The sequence below is a fragment of the Phoxinus phoxinus genome (assembly GCF_949152265.1).
Source record: "Phoxinus phoxinus genome assembly, chromosome: 15".
NCBI classification, from domain to species: domain Eukaryota; kingdom Metazoa; phylum Chordata; class Actinopteri; order Cypriniformes; family Leuciscidae; genus Phoxinus; species Phoxinus phoxinus.
In genome coordinates, this window is record NC_136890.1 from 19727234 (window position 1) to 19745885 (window position 18652).

The window sequence follows — 18652 nt, forward strand, 5'->3', positions numbered from 1 at the left end:
CAAAAAAATATTTTTGTGAAATTTGCACAGTAAAAGTTCTGTATTTTGACTGCAATTGTCTTTGCATTCTGATTCCTCACTTCATTAGAATCGTGACTGGCTCTTATTTGTAAACAAAAGCATAATTTTCTGGGGCCATGCAAACCTCTATTACTAGTGTGGAATTATTCTATAATATTCACTAATGACAGTAAAATAGACCATCCTAAGTCAATTTACTGCAGTAAATTCCCCTCTCAACCAGTAGAAAATGCATTGAACACCTGATTATATATATGTATGTTTATTTCTTAAGTATTTTTTTCCCACACTGTTGAAACAGCCTTGAGGTCTGAGAACAGAACATAAGGCTTAATATTGTCAGGTTCTTCACTCACTGGACCTCTCTGAGGATGTTCTGTAAAACTGGTTAGCTGTGGAGTGGCCTGCAATCTGTCTCTGTCTGTACTCGCTGTTCACTTTCACATCAGCGTGTTCCTCATTCCTCAAATACATTCAATGCATTCAGAGAGTCGACGGTTTCTTTTTCCAGGAAGACATTTTAGCGTCAAACAACTGCAGTAATAAAGACCAGGGGCCAGTTGCATGTGTCTTTAGAACTAGTCTGACCAACAAGCAGTTAATTAAATTTAATCAGTCTCACTTTTCGGATTCAAATTAGACCAATTTTTATGTTATGACCAGTCTGGAAGAAAAAAATAGATGACTAACTTGTAAGACTAGTCTAAGGCCTAGTCCACACGTACACAGGTATTGTTTTTTTTTGCATCCACGTGAAAAAGCAAAAACACCCGATGAAGGGCTGTCAAGAGCATGCCAAACCAACAGGTGGCGATATAACCTTAACCGTAAAGCCACGTTGGCCAATCAGAAGCCTGGAAGAAATTTTACCGGTTACCGAAGTCACAAGCCAAAATCTCTGGTTTCACCGTTACATGACAACACTGCAACCATAGTTTTTAAAAATCTTCACCCTGGCAGTTTTCAAAAAAGTTTGGTTTCAGTGACCGGACACTGCGTTTCCGTGTGGACGAACAGCCAAACCGCATAGAAAAAGCTGCGGTTTTGAAAATACCTGTGTTCACGTGGACAGGGCCTAAGCAGTTTATGCACCCGGCCACTGATCTCTCCATCTCCTCAATGAGGGTGTTTAGCAACACATTAAGACATTCTCACATCAGTTCATCACTCTGTCCTGATAAATTGGACGTTATTGAGTTAATTGAGCTGATGTTTGTGCAAATATGTAAACATGAAAATCCCATAATCGCTCTTAAGTGCTGAAGATTGGATCACCACGTGTGAATCTCTAATAAACACTTTTAAAGCAAAATAACCTGACACTTTTACCTCAGTACTGGAGCACTGCCTGATATAGATATTGTTGAAAACCATGCATAATGTATGACAAATGACAAGGGAGCCAAACAAAATATGGAAAAAATTAGTTTGAATGTGTGTGTTTTTGTATTTGTGAAATCGTGTGTATGTGTGTGTTTCTTACCGTTAGCTCCAGTGATTGGTTGAGTCCATTTCGTTTGCTATGCAGGAAGGCGGTAGAGCTGCCAGCCTTGGAAATTCTCATTCGGGCCAGTCGGGCTTTCTGTAAACACATATACACACACACACAGAGGAAGTTACAACTCAGTCTACCTGCTTTTCCATCACAAAGGTCTGAGTCTCAATCTGATCCCTGTTGAAAGAGCAAGTCAGATCAAAGTGCTTTAAGAAACAAAATGGATTTTCACATAGATTGCTGTCTGTCATGAGATGATGAAAAATGCAACTGCCTACAAAAAGTACTGAACTAATCCGAACGACCCTGACAGCTACGCAGTGAAAATGTGCACAGATCAGGGAATAAGAAAGCGGTTGCTTGCACACACTACAAAGCATAGAAGAATGATAATTTAGAGAAACGCAGCTGTGTAATGGTTAATTACAGTAAACGTCTTGTGTAATGCTGAATTACGGTTAGCACAGCTGTGTAACGGTAAATGATAGAGCAGCGGTTCACATTCCCTCAGTCTATGTCGTTTTTATAGGCACAGCATGGATGATGGGTGGAAACCAGCAGTCGAATCCTCTGTGGAACATCAAATTTTAATATTTACAATGAATGAGAGTATTTTAATCTTCTCAAATCCAGAGGCATCAAATGATCTGATTTGTGCTCTCATTCTTTCACCGTCTCATAGAGAACTGATGCTCTCTCATATTTCAGTTCCCTTAAGATTTAATAAGCTTTATTGACATGATAAAAAGAGTTTACATTTGCAATGCATTAATAAACATTATGGATACACTAGATTTTTATATTTTCTTAAACGTGTTAGGGCATCATGGGTGGTCGCCAGGGTGTTGCTATGTGGTTATTAATGTGTTCTGAGTGGTTTTTAGTGCACTGATTGTCAGTTGCTAGTGTAATGTGGTTTCTTGAGTGTTGCTAGCTAGATTACTTAAAGGAGAACTCCGGTGCAAAATGAACCTTTGGTCTAATTACACATTGTTACCTAGTCAACCGTTATCTGAGATTTGTTTTCATGATTATCGAATGTAAATAGTTTTATCTCCAAAAACAGTTTAGCCTATAACGCTAGTATAACGCTAGTATATGGGGCATTGAGTAATGACAAATAAAAATCGCTTGTTAATACCACTAACAAGGCTCAAAATAGCCCCACACTAACACGGTAGCATAATGAGGGTCCCTACATGCAAACCGAAGCATTGAGAACTGTGTAAGTGTCCAGACAGTTTAATAAGAAGATATTTTATACATAGTCAACTTCACGTATACAAGCAGAATCCATCTTTGAAAAACAGACTCTATCAATCGATCTACGAACCACCGATCCAAATGCGCTGGACCATATGAGATTCTACACAGTTCAGCGCATTTGGATCGGCGGTTCGTAGATCGATTGATAGAGTCTGATTGATAGAGATTGATAGAGTCTTAATGCAATATAATATAGGATGGGCGCATAAGCTCAGATGAAGGCTTACGACCAATCAGTTCTAAAAATAAACCAATCTTCAAAATAAATTGAAAAAAAAAAAAGTTGACGGATTGAATCCAATTTGGTGATAATATAGCATAACAAACAATTGACAAGCAATTTTTAAAAGGCCGGTCATTTTTGACTGGGAACACCAAAGGTGTTACTGTGATTTCAATACAACATAAGGGTTAACACGATAACGATATTTAATTTTTTAAATATCACTATTATCATCATTATCGGCGTACCCCTAAACGAGTGTTTGTATGTGCGTGTGTGTTTTTAAATTATTGAAGAGGAACAAATTGTGTCTCAGTTGCATCAGAGACCTCGCAGAGATCAAACCGGTATTCTGATGTTCATTAATTTCTCACACACACTTGAACACACACACACACACACACACACACACACACACACACACACACACACACACACACACACACACACACACACACACACACACACACACACACACACACACACACACACACACACACACACACACATACAGTCCCTGTGGGTGAGTGGAGTGCTAACTCTGCTCTTTTCACAGGAGATTGCCATCACATAATGGAATCAGTTTGGGCCTCTGAGACCGTTTGTGTTTCCAACAAATGTTGCAACAATTTTCGGCTATCGTGGAACAAAAAAGAGAAACATTTTTACTGAGGATCTGCCCCTGCAGAATGGGAAATTGTGAACGGCCGCAGTAATGACGGGGTTCTTTATCAATGTGACACAGAATATTGCTGCTGAGAACAGTTGTTCAGGACTCGGCTGACGCTAACCGCACTGTGCTAAGATCAGATACTCTGAGCAAAGCAGATTCACAGATTACATTTCAGTTATACACGTACAGTTTTAAAAAGCCCACTGTGACACACTTTATGGCTTTGGCAAAGCCAGAAGACCTCTGTTATGTGCCTGATCTCTAATTTCATCCTGAATATTATGATGCGAAGTCCCTTATGAGGCAAATTTGTGGTCTGTGACCCATTTCAATTCGCTACTCATTTCAAAGTGTTCCTTTTTGAAATAATAATACATTTTTCACATTATGTATTCAACAGAAATATGATAATGTGCAATCAAATTCAGTTTTGTTTCATTTCCAAGCTATTGTTATTCTGGTAGCTATGATTGGGTGGATAAGACCTCAGTCTGGGTATTGTGGCTTTCCCTTGTGAAAAAGTACACTTTAAATAAAATAAAAAAAGTAATTATGAAAATATTATACTTTTTAAAGGAATATAATTAAGTGCAAACTGTATGTAATGTTTTTGAACACGTAATTGCATGTTAATTGCAATTTAATGAAAATGTATTATAGTTCAGATTTATATTAAATGCATGCAATTAGCTGAACTTAGCTGCAATTTAATTACAAATTTATCCCCTGGCTTCACAGGCAAGGCTTAAGCTGACTAACATTTTTGAGCTGTTTTAACTAAAAAATGTCAATGCCATTGTTTTGTCTCAAGATGCACACCAGTAATGTTATTTCGTAATGTTTTAAATACCCCAATTTAAAGGCCTAATCCTGGCTTAATCTAAGACCTGTCTGTAAAACCAGGCCTATATGTAATTTCAGAATTATTACTTCTATTGTCTTTGAAATATGGAAATATGGTTAATAAGTTTATGGCAATCATTTATGACTAACTAAATTAATGACCTCTGATCACATGATCATGTGAGGGCTGAGATAATTTGGGAATGGAGAATATAGGGACATGTCCCTATCAAAGTCACCTACTAAATAATAATCACGGTTATATGAATACTGTATATATTGGATATAATAGAAGTATTGCATGTCGTGTTTTCATTCGATCAATCAAAGTATTTAATTCCCCATATGAATGAAATCGTTATGGGATGCTGTCTAGATTGCGACATGCACAAGTTGTTTATGCTTGAAGCATTCGCTCTAGTGCAAACCACCAAAGAACGGTGCGCAGAGCAGAGGTGCTGCTGAGAGGCGCGGTCTTCATTTGCATTGTTTTCTGAAACGATAAGCAGCAATGCAGTGAGTGAGAAGGCAGCATTTGTTGAACTGTACATTTACTGTACCTCAAGCAGACAGGGTTTTTTTTTTGTACAAGCTTGCAAGATCCACAAAATCAATTTACATTGAAAATTAAACTTTATTTATTAATTAATGAACATTATAAGAACCTGGATTTAATTTAATATAGTTTGGACAAATCCATTCAGTATAGAAAAAGTAAAATACTTTAAGTCAGAAAAATTGGGCAAAACAAAAACATAAATAATATCAATTTTTACCTTATCCACCCCTTTAGGGTGTATATTAGCAGTAAAGGCAATCTTTCAATTTTACAACGTTCAACCTTTTTTGACTTCGAGACCCAATATCTGATGGCCGAACACTAGCTTCTGTAAATTCAATGATCCAACCATGAATATGCAAATTAGCCCCGCCTCCACTCACTCACACCAGCTCAGAGATTCACTCGCTCAGCTGTATTAAATGCTGCACAATAGTATCGCTCTTCTTTACAACGTCGGACACATAATGGTAATTCAATGATTAGCATTTTGCTTGACTGTTATCAAACAGCTAATAATATGTTCCTAAAGTTACACAAAGCATGTTCCCTTTCGTCATCTCAGAGTCAGACATGCAGCTCAAATCCGTATCCTTATCGAAACGTTTTGAAATGCAGCTCAAATCCGTATCCTTATCGAAACGTTTTGAACAACTCAGAACGGATAAAGGCATATAGTGCACCATAACATTGTAATATACATCATACAGTATATTTGATTCACCTGCTATATTGCTAAATGTACCCGATTGTGGGATAATCTGGCTTCTCTTGAGACTCCCCTGCATCACAGCATAGTTAATGATATGCTATCCCCCCCCCCCCCACCATGGTTTTCCTTAAAGCGTATTAAAAACACCTCATACACATATAAACAACATCGAAAACTTGATTTAAATGCTCTTCAAGGTCATTCTTTTTAACCAGTGAATTTGACATTTCTAGGCAAGTATGAACATTACTTTTCTAGATAGGGATTAAGAGTAAGGATATTTGAAAATAGTTTTAATTCACAATTTCTACCCAGTAAAATATTTTAGAGCTTGACTTGTAAATTCATTATATAAATGCCCATGGAGTTATACAGTTGTATTAATTTACATGACTTGTACAGGTCTCGAAATCACACTTTTTAAAATTAGGCCTCATATGCAGAACGCCATGGGAACTCTATTTCTTAAAAAAAAAAAAAAAGTTTGAGAGAGTGAATTAAATAATAAATATCTCAATTTTTATTTTTTAAATACTTGCTATTTTTAATTATTTTAAGTAATCTTAAGGCCCCATTGGAAGTTTGCTAAAGCCTATAGCCCTCTGGTTGAGAACCATTGCTTTTTATGAACGAGAGCAAATGATGAGCTGTAAAAATGTAATTTCACAGTGCCTGAAAACAGGCTACATCTGAACCTACATTGTCTGGGTGAGGTAGAAAATGATACCTGGATCTACAATATAAATACAGAACTGCAGGACCTGAACAAATCCGTTATTCTGTGAGTCACTTCAGTGACGTATATACCTACATCCTTTTGCTTTACAGTAATTTCCACAGCTGTGAAACGAGAACATTCACAGAAATGGAAGCTCAGGGATCTTAAAGTGGATTATCTGTCAATTAAACAAGATCTCTTCACTTTCAGTGTTTGCTGCAGTTCACAACAAAGATAATTATATGTCAGAGTTGTTGCATTATATGTAAGAGTTATATGTCAGTGATGTGAATACAATTTCAAAAGAGTGGTGCAGGTATGACATCACTTTGTAGGCCAAAACGCAGAAACGAGTTAGCATTTTAGCACTTACGGTTCGAAGTCAATGGGTTTTTTGAATGGGGTTTCGATTAAGTGGTTGAAATAAGGTCTGGGTGAACATGAGCTAAAGACACTTTCACGTACAACATAAAATACATATATTTTTTGAAGCTGTTACGTGTCTTGAAAAAGGCGGTTGCTAACAAGCGGCTAAATGGGACTAGGCTGTTGAGGAGATTAAACGTCATCACGCTGAACAGGTAAACTCAGGTAAACAGGTCTGCTTTTACAACTTTGTTATGCTTATAATCGTGGTCTTATAAACTGCTCTAACTCAAACGTTCTGGGAAAATGTTTTAGTAGCTTAGTTATGGTGACATTGAATTTGTGGGACCGTGTGTAGTCCGTTTATAGCCTACCTTTAACTTTTTACTTCTGGCGACTGCATTTGGTCTTCAAAATGTTTAACGTTTGTGATCATCTGTGATAATTATTATTACAAAATGTGCAAGTATCATAAACTTTTGTTTTTAGCGATAATCCAAAAGCCTATGAGAAAATCCTATTGTTTTTTTTTTGAGGGAACCAGTGTGATGCTAACTGCCGTTTGGCCTACAAAGTGACATCATACCTGCACCAGTCTATTATACAATGCTAGATTGTTGTGAGAGGGTCGTTATGTGGTTGCTAAGGGGTGTACAGTATTTTGTAGTATTTTGTTGTTTAGTTGCTAGGTTGTTGGGTCCAAATATGCCTTGGGATACTTAAAAAAAAAAAAGAAAAGTCAATGTGATTTTTTTTGTGTGTATGTGTCTGTTTTATGATAACTTAGAGAAGTAAAAGTACTTCTCCTGTATGATTTATCCATAACATAAACGGAGCATGACGGATTACGTGTCAATCAAAGCTTAAAGGTACAATATGTAAGAATTTTGTTGTATCAAAATATCCAAAAACCACATGCACAGTGTTTCTTTCAATCATGTACTTACATTATCCTAAATGTTTCCAAGAATTTGTAAATTCGGGGAGAGATTAAAAATTTAAATGGTGCCTGTCCCTTGTTACTTGTCGCTTGTCAATGACGTAATTGTACTGTCATAGTAACCATGGCAACATATGTGGACAACTGTGTAATGTTTAGCGGCACGCTGTTTTTTCGTTCAAACATTATGGATCATGGCAAGCAGACTTGGGGTGTGTGTGTGTGTGTGTGTGTGTGTGTGTGTGTGTGTGTGTGTGTGTGTGTGTGTGTGTGTGTGTGTGTGTGTGTGTGTGTGTGTAAAGCAAGTGTCGAATTAATAGTGAACAAGTCATTAACATTCACTGAAGTAGCACAGCTAAGTTTTGTTCTTAGAACTAATGAATCAGCCCAATTACTGGACCAACTTTGATCAAAACTCTGATTCCTGAACTATAACAAATCTCAGACCTTTGGATCAACCATGCGAGTTTGAGCATAATGAAGCGATCAGTCATGAAAGAATTGTGTGATGTCTAGGAAATTGTCTGTTCTCTTTATCTCTCTTGGCTGCAGATTTGCATTAGCTATTAATGTGTGTACGTATATAGCTTTCTGTAGTCACTAAAAACAACAGCAAAAAAAAAACTGCAGCATGTTCGTGAGGTGAGACACAATGATCCACTGGAAGATGAAATAAATTAGCATATAAAATCTGAAGCTTTTCACACTTTGATCAAAATTTCATTTCACTTTGATGGTTCTGCATAAAACCCTGTCATGTCTGCAGTGTTCTTAATGCAGAGTCTTCTGGAAAGCCCTGGAGTGCTCTAGAAGTGAGCCAGAATCCTTGAAATGAACAAATCTCATCTGGGCAGTACAGATTAGAGGTCTCCTCTGGGTCCTAAAATCTGTACCCGAACTACTTCTTACCCAAACGTGCATAAATTCATTTAAAAAAAAAAGATAAACTCGACCCGCGGTAAAAACGATAAAATTGGAATTTTTTCAAACCCAACTGATTCTGTGACAACCGATGTCTGATTTGGGATCAACTCATTATTTTCATTGAATCCGTTCATATGGATCAGAAAAATGATTGAATGATTCGTTCATAAGTCAGACTGATGTTTTCGAGTCATCAACATCAATTTTACGACACTTCAGGGTGCTTTTTTGATCCTTTTTGAAACATGAAAGCTTCAGTTCCTATTCAGTGTAATTGGATGGAAAATAGTGACCAGGACAGTCTGCTTTTTGATCCACTGAATAATGACATACAGGTATGGAATAGACTTGACACACCGTTACGGTATTAACGTCCAGATCGAATATACTGGTAGGTGGTGCTATATGAGCTAAGTTTAGCTGCACAGTGCAAGGCAGCTTTAGCCTGGGAAAACCCAGACCACTTCCAGCAAATTTAGATTTGCTCTGCAAGTGGGTCTGGCAAAGAGCCCATTGAAACCCATTTCCAATCCGTCGAAATCGCGGCACTAATCAGAAACGTTGGGGCGGGCTTTACACGATGACGACAGAGCAGCGACGGTGAGCAGTCTGCACGCAGATTTTGTACATTACAAGGATGGATGCCGCCGTGGAACATCACTCGTTCGAATCAGCTATCGCGCCTGTTTCAAGCGATTTAAAATTGTCATTTACAAAAACGGCAAAAGTTGTCAGAAGCCATTGCTACATCTTCCTGAAAAACACAAACAGAGAATTGCTGAGAGTCTCAGATGTTTCTCCGTCTCTGATTGGTTTTAGTTCTATCCAATTGCGCCCAGAGCCATTTGAGCGACGTCCGTTGGTGACGCCCCTGTGGAAATGAATTGTCTATGGAGCTTTGCCAGACCCTAACTCAGTTACAACTGAGAGTGGTCTGGGTTTTCCCAGGCTAAGGCAGCTTGAGTTTACACTTTGAATTTTGAATTTTATTCATTTTACCTTAAAAATAAAGGAAGTTCAAGGATTAGTTCAACTAAAAATGAAGGAAACGTGCGCAGAACATGAGTGGAAAGATTGAGGAATGGGTCCTCTACTTGGGTCCTTTTAAAATTAGTGAGCATGCATGATCTAAAACAACATGTAGAAAAATATAATATATGCGCTGTTGCTGATTTTCCTAATTGTATTCTCAATATTTAGTGATAGCCTCAGATGCAGGACATTTTTTTGTAGCATTTAGAACGTCCTTGTAGAACGTGCTGCAAGATACATGGTACTCTTGAGAGGCGATGATCGCAAGAATGTTTTTCTGTTTATTAGGTTATTGAGGAACTGCTGTTGTCAAGTATGTTTCTTTCATAATGTTCTCCCCTTTAATCCAGTATGAAAATCTCAGAACCAATTTGGAACAACCTGAACTGTAGCTTTACAGAACTTATGATGTTCATTTTAATTTTTTTGATGCTGAACACACACACACACACACACACACACACACACACACACACACACACACACACACACACACACACACACACACACACACACACACACACACACACACACACACACACACACATTTTGTTTAACTGTACTTGATTAGGAGAACTAATTCAGTTTTTCAGTTCATCCAATAAGGATTTATAATGCATTCACTAATATTAGTGCGGTAATATTAAACTTGCAGGGTTTTTCAGTTATAACTGTCTAGTCTTTTAGTTTATGAACCTGGATTACACACAGTGTTGGTGCAGTACCAGTGCTGTATTTTGGCTGCTGGACAACAGGTGAGACAGAGGAAGGTCACCTCCCAAAAGTGACTGCCAGAATAAAAAACAAACCCCTCCCCACAGGTCTCGTCTGGGCGAGCTATTTGTGGAAGGACTGTCATTAGGATGAACATCCCTCCTGGCTCTCTGTCCCTCTCTATGTCTTACTCTTTCTCTCTCATGTCCTTTGGACAGTAAGCACAGCTGTTCCTTTGGTGGAGGTTAACTTGAGGCTTGAGGCAGGTTTGTGCACTTATGCCACTCTTTTATTAGTTAACCGTGGGATGTGTTTAAACACACACACACACCCACACAACACATTTTTTAAGACGGTCCTGTGAGGTTTGGTCGCATCTGGCCTCTTTAGTTTGGACTTGAAACTGAACTCGCATCCCTTGCGGCGGTGCTGCGAAAGAACAGAAAATGTTTGGACGGAAATTTCACATCAAAACTTTGTTTAGGCTGATCCGAGCTGAGATAATATGGAGAATTCTGTGGAATAATCTGTCATACTAGATAAACTTTAAATGAACAGTAAGTAAAATGCTAAAGAGCCAATGGAAATCTTGCCTGCGGAGACAATGCAACCCCATAAGCCCACCCAAAACCTAAGCTTACATTAATTCCTCATTAGCATACATTAAATCCATGACTGCGAGCATAACATAACACTGAGTGCACGAGCTGACGGCTCTCGCCACACATAGGATGACATAGGAGTGGCCTTGGTGTTGTTTTTCTGCGATCAAGCTAATCTCCAGTAACATTCGCAATTATTAGCATAGCAAAAGCAAGCTGAGAGGCCTGTGGTGATTTAACAAGATAATTACGCCTAAACTAAATAACCTTCAGAGAGAGATATAGAGACGTTTCGTCGGAGGACGGGGAGGGATGGAGTGATAGATGAATAGACGCAGGGCATGTAACCCTGCTGGGATCTCATTCTAGTCTAGACTCAATCTTTTGACGCCATGCTGCCATTAAACGAGTGACAGGTCATCCCTTCATTCCCCTAGGGTGAAGAGAAGGGCTTAATTTAACATTTAAGGCTGTTTGTTTGAGGTGTTATTTCGTACGGGGAGGGAAAAGGATGGTGAAGTAGTACTATTATCCTTCATTCACCCGGAAACAAACAAGTTTAATAACCTTATTCATCAGACAGGGAAAAATAGCAGCAATATGGCTGAGTGGATATCAACCGAGAAATGATGCAAAGAACTATAAAATACTAGTGGTAAGACAACAGGCGATTGCGAGAGAAGACAGTGTGAGCAGCTGAGGCGGGTTGTAGGGGAATATCAAAGCTTTAAATATTAAAGTAGATTTGGGATTTTCTGTGAAGGATTATGTCTTTTATTGCGAAGCTGGGAGAGGAACATCAATGCCCTGACAGTAACAAAAAATGACCAATATGCCATGATAACATGATATTCTTTGAACTACCATCATAAATGTATATGGTAATTATTTAACCGTTCAAAAGTTTGGGGTTGGTTAGGTTTATTAAATTCAGTAAAAACAGTGAAAAATCATGTAATTTATTCCTGTGATGGCAAAGCTGAATTTAGGGCAGTCATTACTCCAGTCTTCAGTGTCACACGATCCTTCAGAAATTATTATAATATGCTGATTTGGTGCTCAAAAAAACATTTTATATTATAAATGTTGAAAACAACTACTTTATATTTTGATGAACAGAAAGTTCAAAATAAACAGCATTAATTTGAAATAGAAATCTTTTGAACATTTCAAACTTTTGAGCAGTCGTGTTAACCAGAGGACCATACCATCATTGTACCATGGTAAACCCTCTGGCATTTCCTCCACCCTTGACTAATAGCCTTCGAAACTGGCCTTGGAACACCAAAAGAGTCACTTCTCTTTGTTTAAGCATGGAAAATGAATATGATCTAATTTAACAGGGGCATTATTCAGAGCTAAACACTAGTGACCTGCTTCTCTGCCAAAACGGCTCTGGTCAGAGGAGACGATGCCCCTCTGGGAGTTTTGAGCCTCACTGACCTGAACTTTCTGAGCCCGACGCTTGTCAGCCCTCTGGTTTTGATGGTAGATGCGACTGAAGTTGGAAACGATGACGGGAACAGGCAGAGCGATGACCAGCACCCCACTGAGGGAACAGATGGAGCCAAAGATCTTTCCTGCTATGGTCTTTGGGACCATGTCTCCATACCTGCAGAGAAAGAGCAAGAAATAGAGACATTATAAATATGCACAGCCTGCTTCTCCACATGTTCTTTCTTATTTAACAGATCAGCAGCAATAAAAAAGCAGACAGATTCATGATCTCACACACAACTCAAGCTCCTAGTAATAATTATATTCCATCTGTTTTTATTATTACATTTCAAATAATGAATGATCACAAACTCTTACTAAACATAATCATATGCTTTTACTGCAGATTGGCACTTCCGCACGCCACCCTGCAGACAAAGCAGGAAAATTATTTTGATGCTTGTGACATTAGAGGTGGCAGATTTTAAATGCAATAAATGATTATTGAAGCAGGAGGTGACAGAGGCGTGAGTGGGACGACACTTTTATATCCAGTTAAGAGACATTTGTCTGCAAAGCAGTTTGTTTGGAAAGTCTTTTATTCTGAAAACGGCTTGGACAATCTTTTATTTGCTAAATTTGGAGGGTTTCTTTTAACAATGTTTTGTTTGGAGTAACTTATGCATAAAGAAGTTTGTTTATTAGAAAGCTATTCGTTTGGAAAGTATTTTATTTAGAGAACAGTTTGTTTGGGAAGTGTTTCATTTCAAAAGCTGTTTGTTTGGAAAGCCTTTTATTTATAAAGCTGTTTGTTTGCAGACTCATTTGTTTGTCAGCCGATTTGTTTGCAAAATCTGTCCCAAGGCCGTTTGTTTGGAAACCAAGTCTTTGTCTAGATAGCAGAGTATAAATGGATAACGTCCCTCAAAACAAGGCTAATATGATCAGCATGTTGTGAAAATCATCAGAGATGAACTGTACCAAGCAGAAGCAAAAACCAGCAGAGAACGAGAAAGTCATTTAAGATGTTTAAATTGGAGCATTTAAATTCCTCGAACCAATGCCCTGGCAACTTCAAGGACATCAAATACAATTTGATACAGTTATTTAAAATGGAAATACAATTACACGGACCACTGTAGATCTTCCTTGGCTTGTGTGATGGCCTGCCATCTGAATTCAGGCAGTGAGGAGTGGAAATACTTTTTTTTTTTTTTTTTTTAAAGATAAGAACGTTGCTGACCAAATATCTATTCAAACAAATTGGATGGTTCAAGGTGGCTTTAGCAAAAAGGAAGACGTTAGTTTAAAAAACTACAACCTAAAGTAATTGGATTTTGATGGAATACAGCACAAAGCAAGCGAGAAAATTAGGCCGGTGCACATGGTGGAACGATGCAAGAATAACCATATATTATAGACATGTATGCATAGTTTTAAATGCTTATGTACAGATGTTCAGAAGAACAAGAGTTTTCTTTTTAGCTCCTTCAAACCCATGCAGTGACTGCCAGTGAGGATTTAATTAACAATGGATAATCCTGTTCTTTCATTAAATTAGTTTTGAGCAAGTGAGGCACAATTCAATCAAACACAATAAGAAAACATGCAGCCAGTTACACACACTCTTTACACACAATCTGTAAAGAGTAACACAGTCTCACCCCAAAACGTCACATACTGACGGGTCTTGACCATACGGCAACATACGACGAAAAGGGTACCCTTTAACGTCCATGTGTGACGATTCGGGTATGGTTGGGTTTAGGTATGCGTTAGGGTACCGCTAGGAGGCGCTGCTGGTGCGCTTATGTCTGCGTCTCATATTGACGTTATAGGGGTACCCTTTTCGTCGTATGTTGACGTATGGTCAAGACCCGTCAGTATATGACGTTTTGGGGTGAGACCGGGCTGTAAAGAGACACTAAAGTTGGAATTTAAATGTCGCAAATAATCCAGATGACTCATTAGGAGCCAATGCCAATGTGGGTCTTGAAAGCAGGGAAAAGTATTCATGGTTCAATACAAGTTGAGCTCAATCGACAGACAAAATCAAGGTTAAGGTGAAGCACTTAATGGAAGTTAATTGAAGGAAAAGTGAAGCTTAGCTTTTAACATGAGAATGAATGTAATTGGGTTTATACAATTATATGTAGCTTATTTTTTGAACCATAAAGACATTCTTGACATTTGTATGGTCATTTTAGGGTTTTATCATGCATGTTATCATGGCAAAAAAGTTGTGAATTTACACCAACTCTTTTGGACATTAAAATCATCTTACCATATTGCATGTGTCTTGTGGATTTACTATTGAAATGGTATTTGAATGTTTACGGATTGACCCCATTCACTTCAATTGTTATTGCCTCACTGTAACCCAGATTTGTGCTTTTTTTTTTAAAGGGACGTCTAAATTAATTTTTGTGGCAATCAACATTTATATCACAAAGTACTGTCGATGAGTTTAAGTTAAACCTTGAAAATTCCTTTAAATAAGGGTGCTACTTAAAGCTGCAGTCCGGCACTTTTTTGGGTTTAAAAATGTCAAAAAAGACATTATTGGAAAAAAACGTAACCAGCCAGTGTTCAAAACTATCTGCTTGCCTTACCTCGATTCAAAACAGTAAGCTTGTAATAATGATTTTAATTCCAGTGGTACTGGTGGATTTCCGCGGGAATTTCGAGCATGTCTTTGCGTCATTACGTCACTTCTGCACACATAGAGAAGGAGTCCCCGGCTAGTCGGCTATATAGCGTGTGTGGATGATGGTGGAGATTTAACTTAGCACTTGGTATGGCGGATCCCGAAAGTTTAAAGCGACAATTACGATAGCAGACCGATGTCGATTCAACATTGATTTTTAGTTGTAAAGGTTAGTATCAATCATCAATCAAATTTCAACGTAGAATCAACAGCTACGTTCAATCAGAACGTTATTACATCGAAAATAAAACATGGATTCAACATTGAAATGCGGTTGAATGGCGTGTCTGACGTTGATTCAACGTTAATTCGATGAGCAAAACGATGTTGTTTCAATGTCACGAGAAACGTCGTTTCCACATTGATTCGATGTCAGTTTGCTATCTGGGAATCACCAGTGACAACTGGAGATTCACCAGTTGTAAAACCCAAAGACTTCAGACTTCAGAGTGGCTACAGAAAAAATATATTTTTCACGTTTTGATGTGATATAAGCAATCGTTAGATTTAATCAGCATAGTCTACTGCAATGCTTCCCCCCACCCCCCGAATTTGGTCAGAACAAACGTGAATGTTACTTACTTGTTCAGATGACATTTTCCGATGAAAATTCTAATGTTGACACTTTCAAAAAGTATACGTTACTCTGAGATTGCTGATGACAGTAGGCTACAGTATCCACAGCGACGCGGCAGCCTCAATACATTGTGTTCATCCGCGCTGTTTCATGCCGATTTACTACCCACGCACAGTTAATAATTCCGCGAATAACTGCAATTGCAGATTTCTAACAGAGATGGCGACAAAGAGGAAAAACGACGGACTGCAGCTTTAAAGGGATGGTTCTGAGTAATTTTAACCTAGGGTCCTTTGCTCCATGACAAACACCCCACCCAGAAGCTTCTTTCCCCTTGGTCAAACATTAATAAAGTTAGAGCTTATTTAGAGATATCAGCCGAATGGCTTAGTGCATAGAGGGATGACCCTCAACACATGTTTAAGAAAAATCCTCAAAATCTCAGCAATACAAACACCATCAGCAATAGGGACATGTGGCACAAAACATCACAGCTCATAGCCCAAGATGAAATCACAAAGAGGATTGGCCACATCCCCCAGAAGCCTACATCAACAGGCAAGATGATCTGGAATCCTCAAGGAAAAATTAAGAGGAAGGCCAAGAAACACTTGGCGCTGAGAACAAGGTCGAGAGGAAAGCCCAAGACAGAGATGCCTGGCGAGGTTGATGGCCTCTACCCAAAAAAAGGGTGAAAAGCGAAGTTAGTGCGTGCTGCACACTTTCACAGAAAAAAGCCCTGCAGTCTGACAGCTGAACAGGTTAATCGCTGTAGTAGGCCGATGAGGGATGATTCAAATAACTCTTTGTCACCACTAAGAAAGAAAGAACACACGAATTTGTGTCAAAGATAATATTTGTATTATTTTTGGAGGCTTATTTAACACTTTTCGAAACTCATTTCAAGAGTCGATTAAAGTGTCATTCTAAGAGGACTGGATCGTGCCCGCGTGGGAATATTTCCGTGGAAGAGATCTCACAGTGTGTTATATAATCTAAACTAATTTACACTTTAAACATGCAATATACACTATAGAAGAACACACAATACAATCTGGGACACAGAGATGATGCACACACAAAAAGACACAACTAAACACCCTGCAGGATAGAGGGCTTAACAGCTCTGACTACACAAACTACAGGCCGAACAAAAGCACCCTCTGGACTGAGTTAAGGATTACGGCTTACTTCTAAAATGGCTCTGTGTATTCATGAGTAAATTCTGTATTCTCGTTCTGCTTTGATCTGTGAAGACAAATGTGTGCGTCTGGTACTTTTGCATATTAGGAAGTGTATTTTTCACTAACCTCAACAACCTGGAGCGAATCACTGTTCGGGAGAAGAATCAAACCTGAACAGGGCGTTTACCCCAAAAGACAAATGCTATAATTGCTTGAAATGGTGTCTGTATGAAATATTCAAAAGCTGGGACTGGATACGCTAACACAAACAGCATAATTCAGTTTTTATTTCAGTAGCATGTTTTCTAACATAAATAAATGTCATATTAAAGTAGTTAATTTAGAATTTCATTGCTTAGAAATAATATCACAAAGAACTGCTTTTTTAAAGAGGCATTTGTAATTCAGCTAAGCAAGAGGGTTTTTTACTTTTGAACGTCATTGTGTATATGTGCATATGCTCAAAGCAAATGCTCTTTGATGTGAAAAATAGATGTGCAGGCTCTTGTGGTGCGAGTGTGTTTGTATGGGCCTTTCTATCTAATGTCTGGCTTAAAACACACAGACACTTCAAGTATTTGAGGTTTCTGATTAGGCCGCTGTAAGATATTTAATGGTGTTTGTAATCAAGGCTTTGACCTTTATTCATTCTGCTGAATCTCGAATTAGACAATACGATCCACTACCATATATTGATTGTAATTAAAATCCTTCACAGTATGCAGAATTCCAGCTCACACACATACAATAACTCGCTTCAAACACTAAAAAGTCACTCTTAAAACGCAGATTGCAGATGCAATCTTTTTCTGCTTTCTCTACATTCCTCTCTGATCTTGAATTGTATCAGCCTAGTGAGGTTTATACCACATCTCAGTGTCTGCTTATCTGTTTATTCCACACCTTCATATCTGCTTTGGATCTGACTGAAAGCAGAATACTAATGTAAGAATGAAAACAAAAGAGAAACAAATGAGTGTTGGTTGTTTTGACTGTCAGAGCGAAGATATCCACACGCTAGTACACTGAAGCTAGAGCTAGTTGTTTGTTTAGAGATTTCACTGTAGTCTTCTTTCATCTATATAGAGCTAATAAGGAGCTCTGCTCTTCTTGACATCAGGGGACTGATTCAACCTTACTGTGGATCACAGAGAAGTTACTCACATTATCGTTTATTGTGTCTGCGGAAGCAAAATAATAGGGGTTGGTCCAGACTTCAGCTGGTAAATGCCATAAGTAAACCATTATGGGGCCACAAAGTAACTGTGCATACTGATGGAATAGTTATTTTCAGGCAATAAAACAATTGTAAATATTATATTTTAGTAGAGGTTAAAAACTTTGGTCGGTAAGCTTTTTTTGTGTGTCTCTAATGCTTATCAAGGCTGCATTTTTTTTGATCACACCAATAATATTGTGAAATCGTTACAATTTAAAATAACTTTTTATTTGAATATATTTTAAAATGTATTTTTTTCCTGTGATTTTTCAGCATTATTACTCCAGTCTTCAGTGTCACATGATCCTTCATAAATAATTCTAAAAACGCTGATTTGATGCTCAATATATTTTTTTAATTATTATAAATGTTGAAAACGTTTGTTCTGCTTTTGTGGAAACTGTTTTCAGTAAGGTCAAGAGAACAGCATTTATTTGAAA

General features: G+C 38.0%; 1 protein-coding gene across 2 annotated transcripts in view; it reads right to left on the reverse strand.

Annotated features, from left to right (window-relative positions):
- The window catches only part of kcnd3 (potassium voltage-gated channel, Shal-related subfamily, member 3), a 104154-nt gene that overhangs the window by 13550 nt on the left and 71952 nt on the right, over nt 1–18652 (reverse strand). For both annotated transcript variants that reach the window (XM_079636490.1, XM_079636489.1), the window contains exons 3-4: nt 12532–12700; nt 1505–1603 (exon numbers count right to left, since the gene is read on the reverse strand). In XM_079636490.1, the coding sequence (XP_079492616.1) occupies nt 1505–1603; nt 12532–12700 (268 nt within the window). The remainder of the gene's footprint in view (nt 1–1504; nt 1604–12531; nt 12701–18652) is intronic.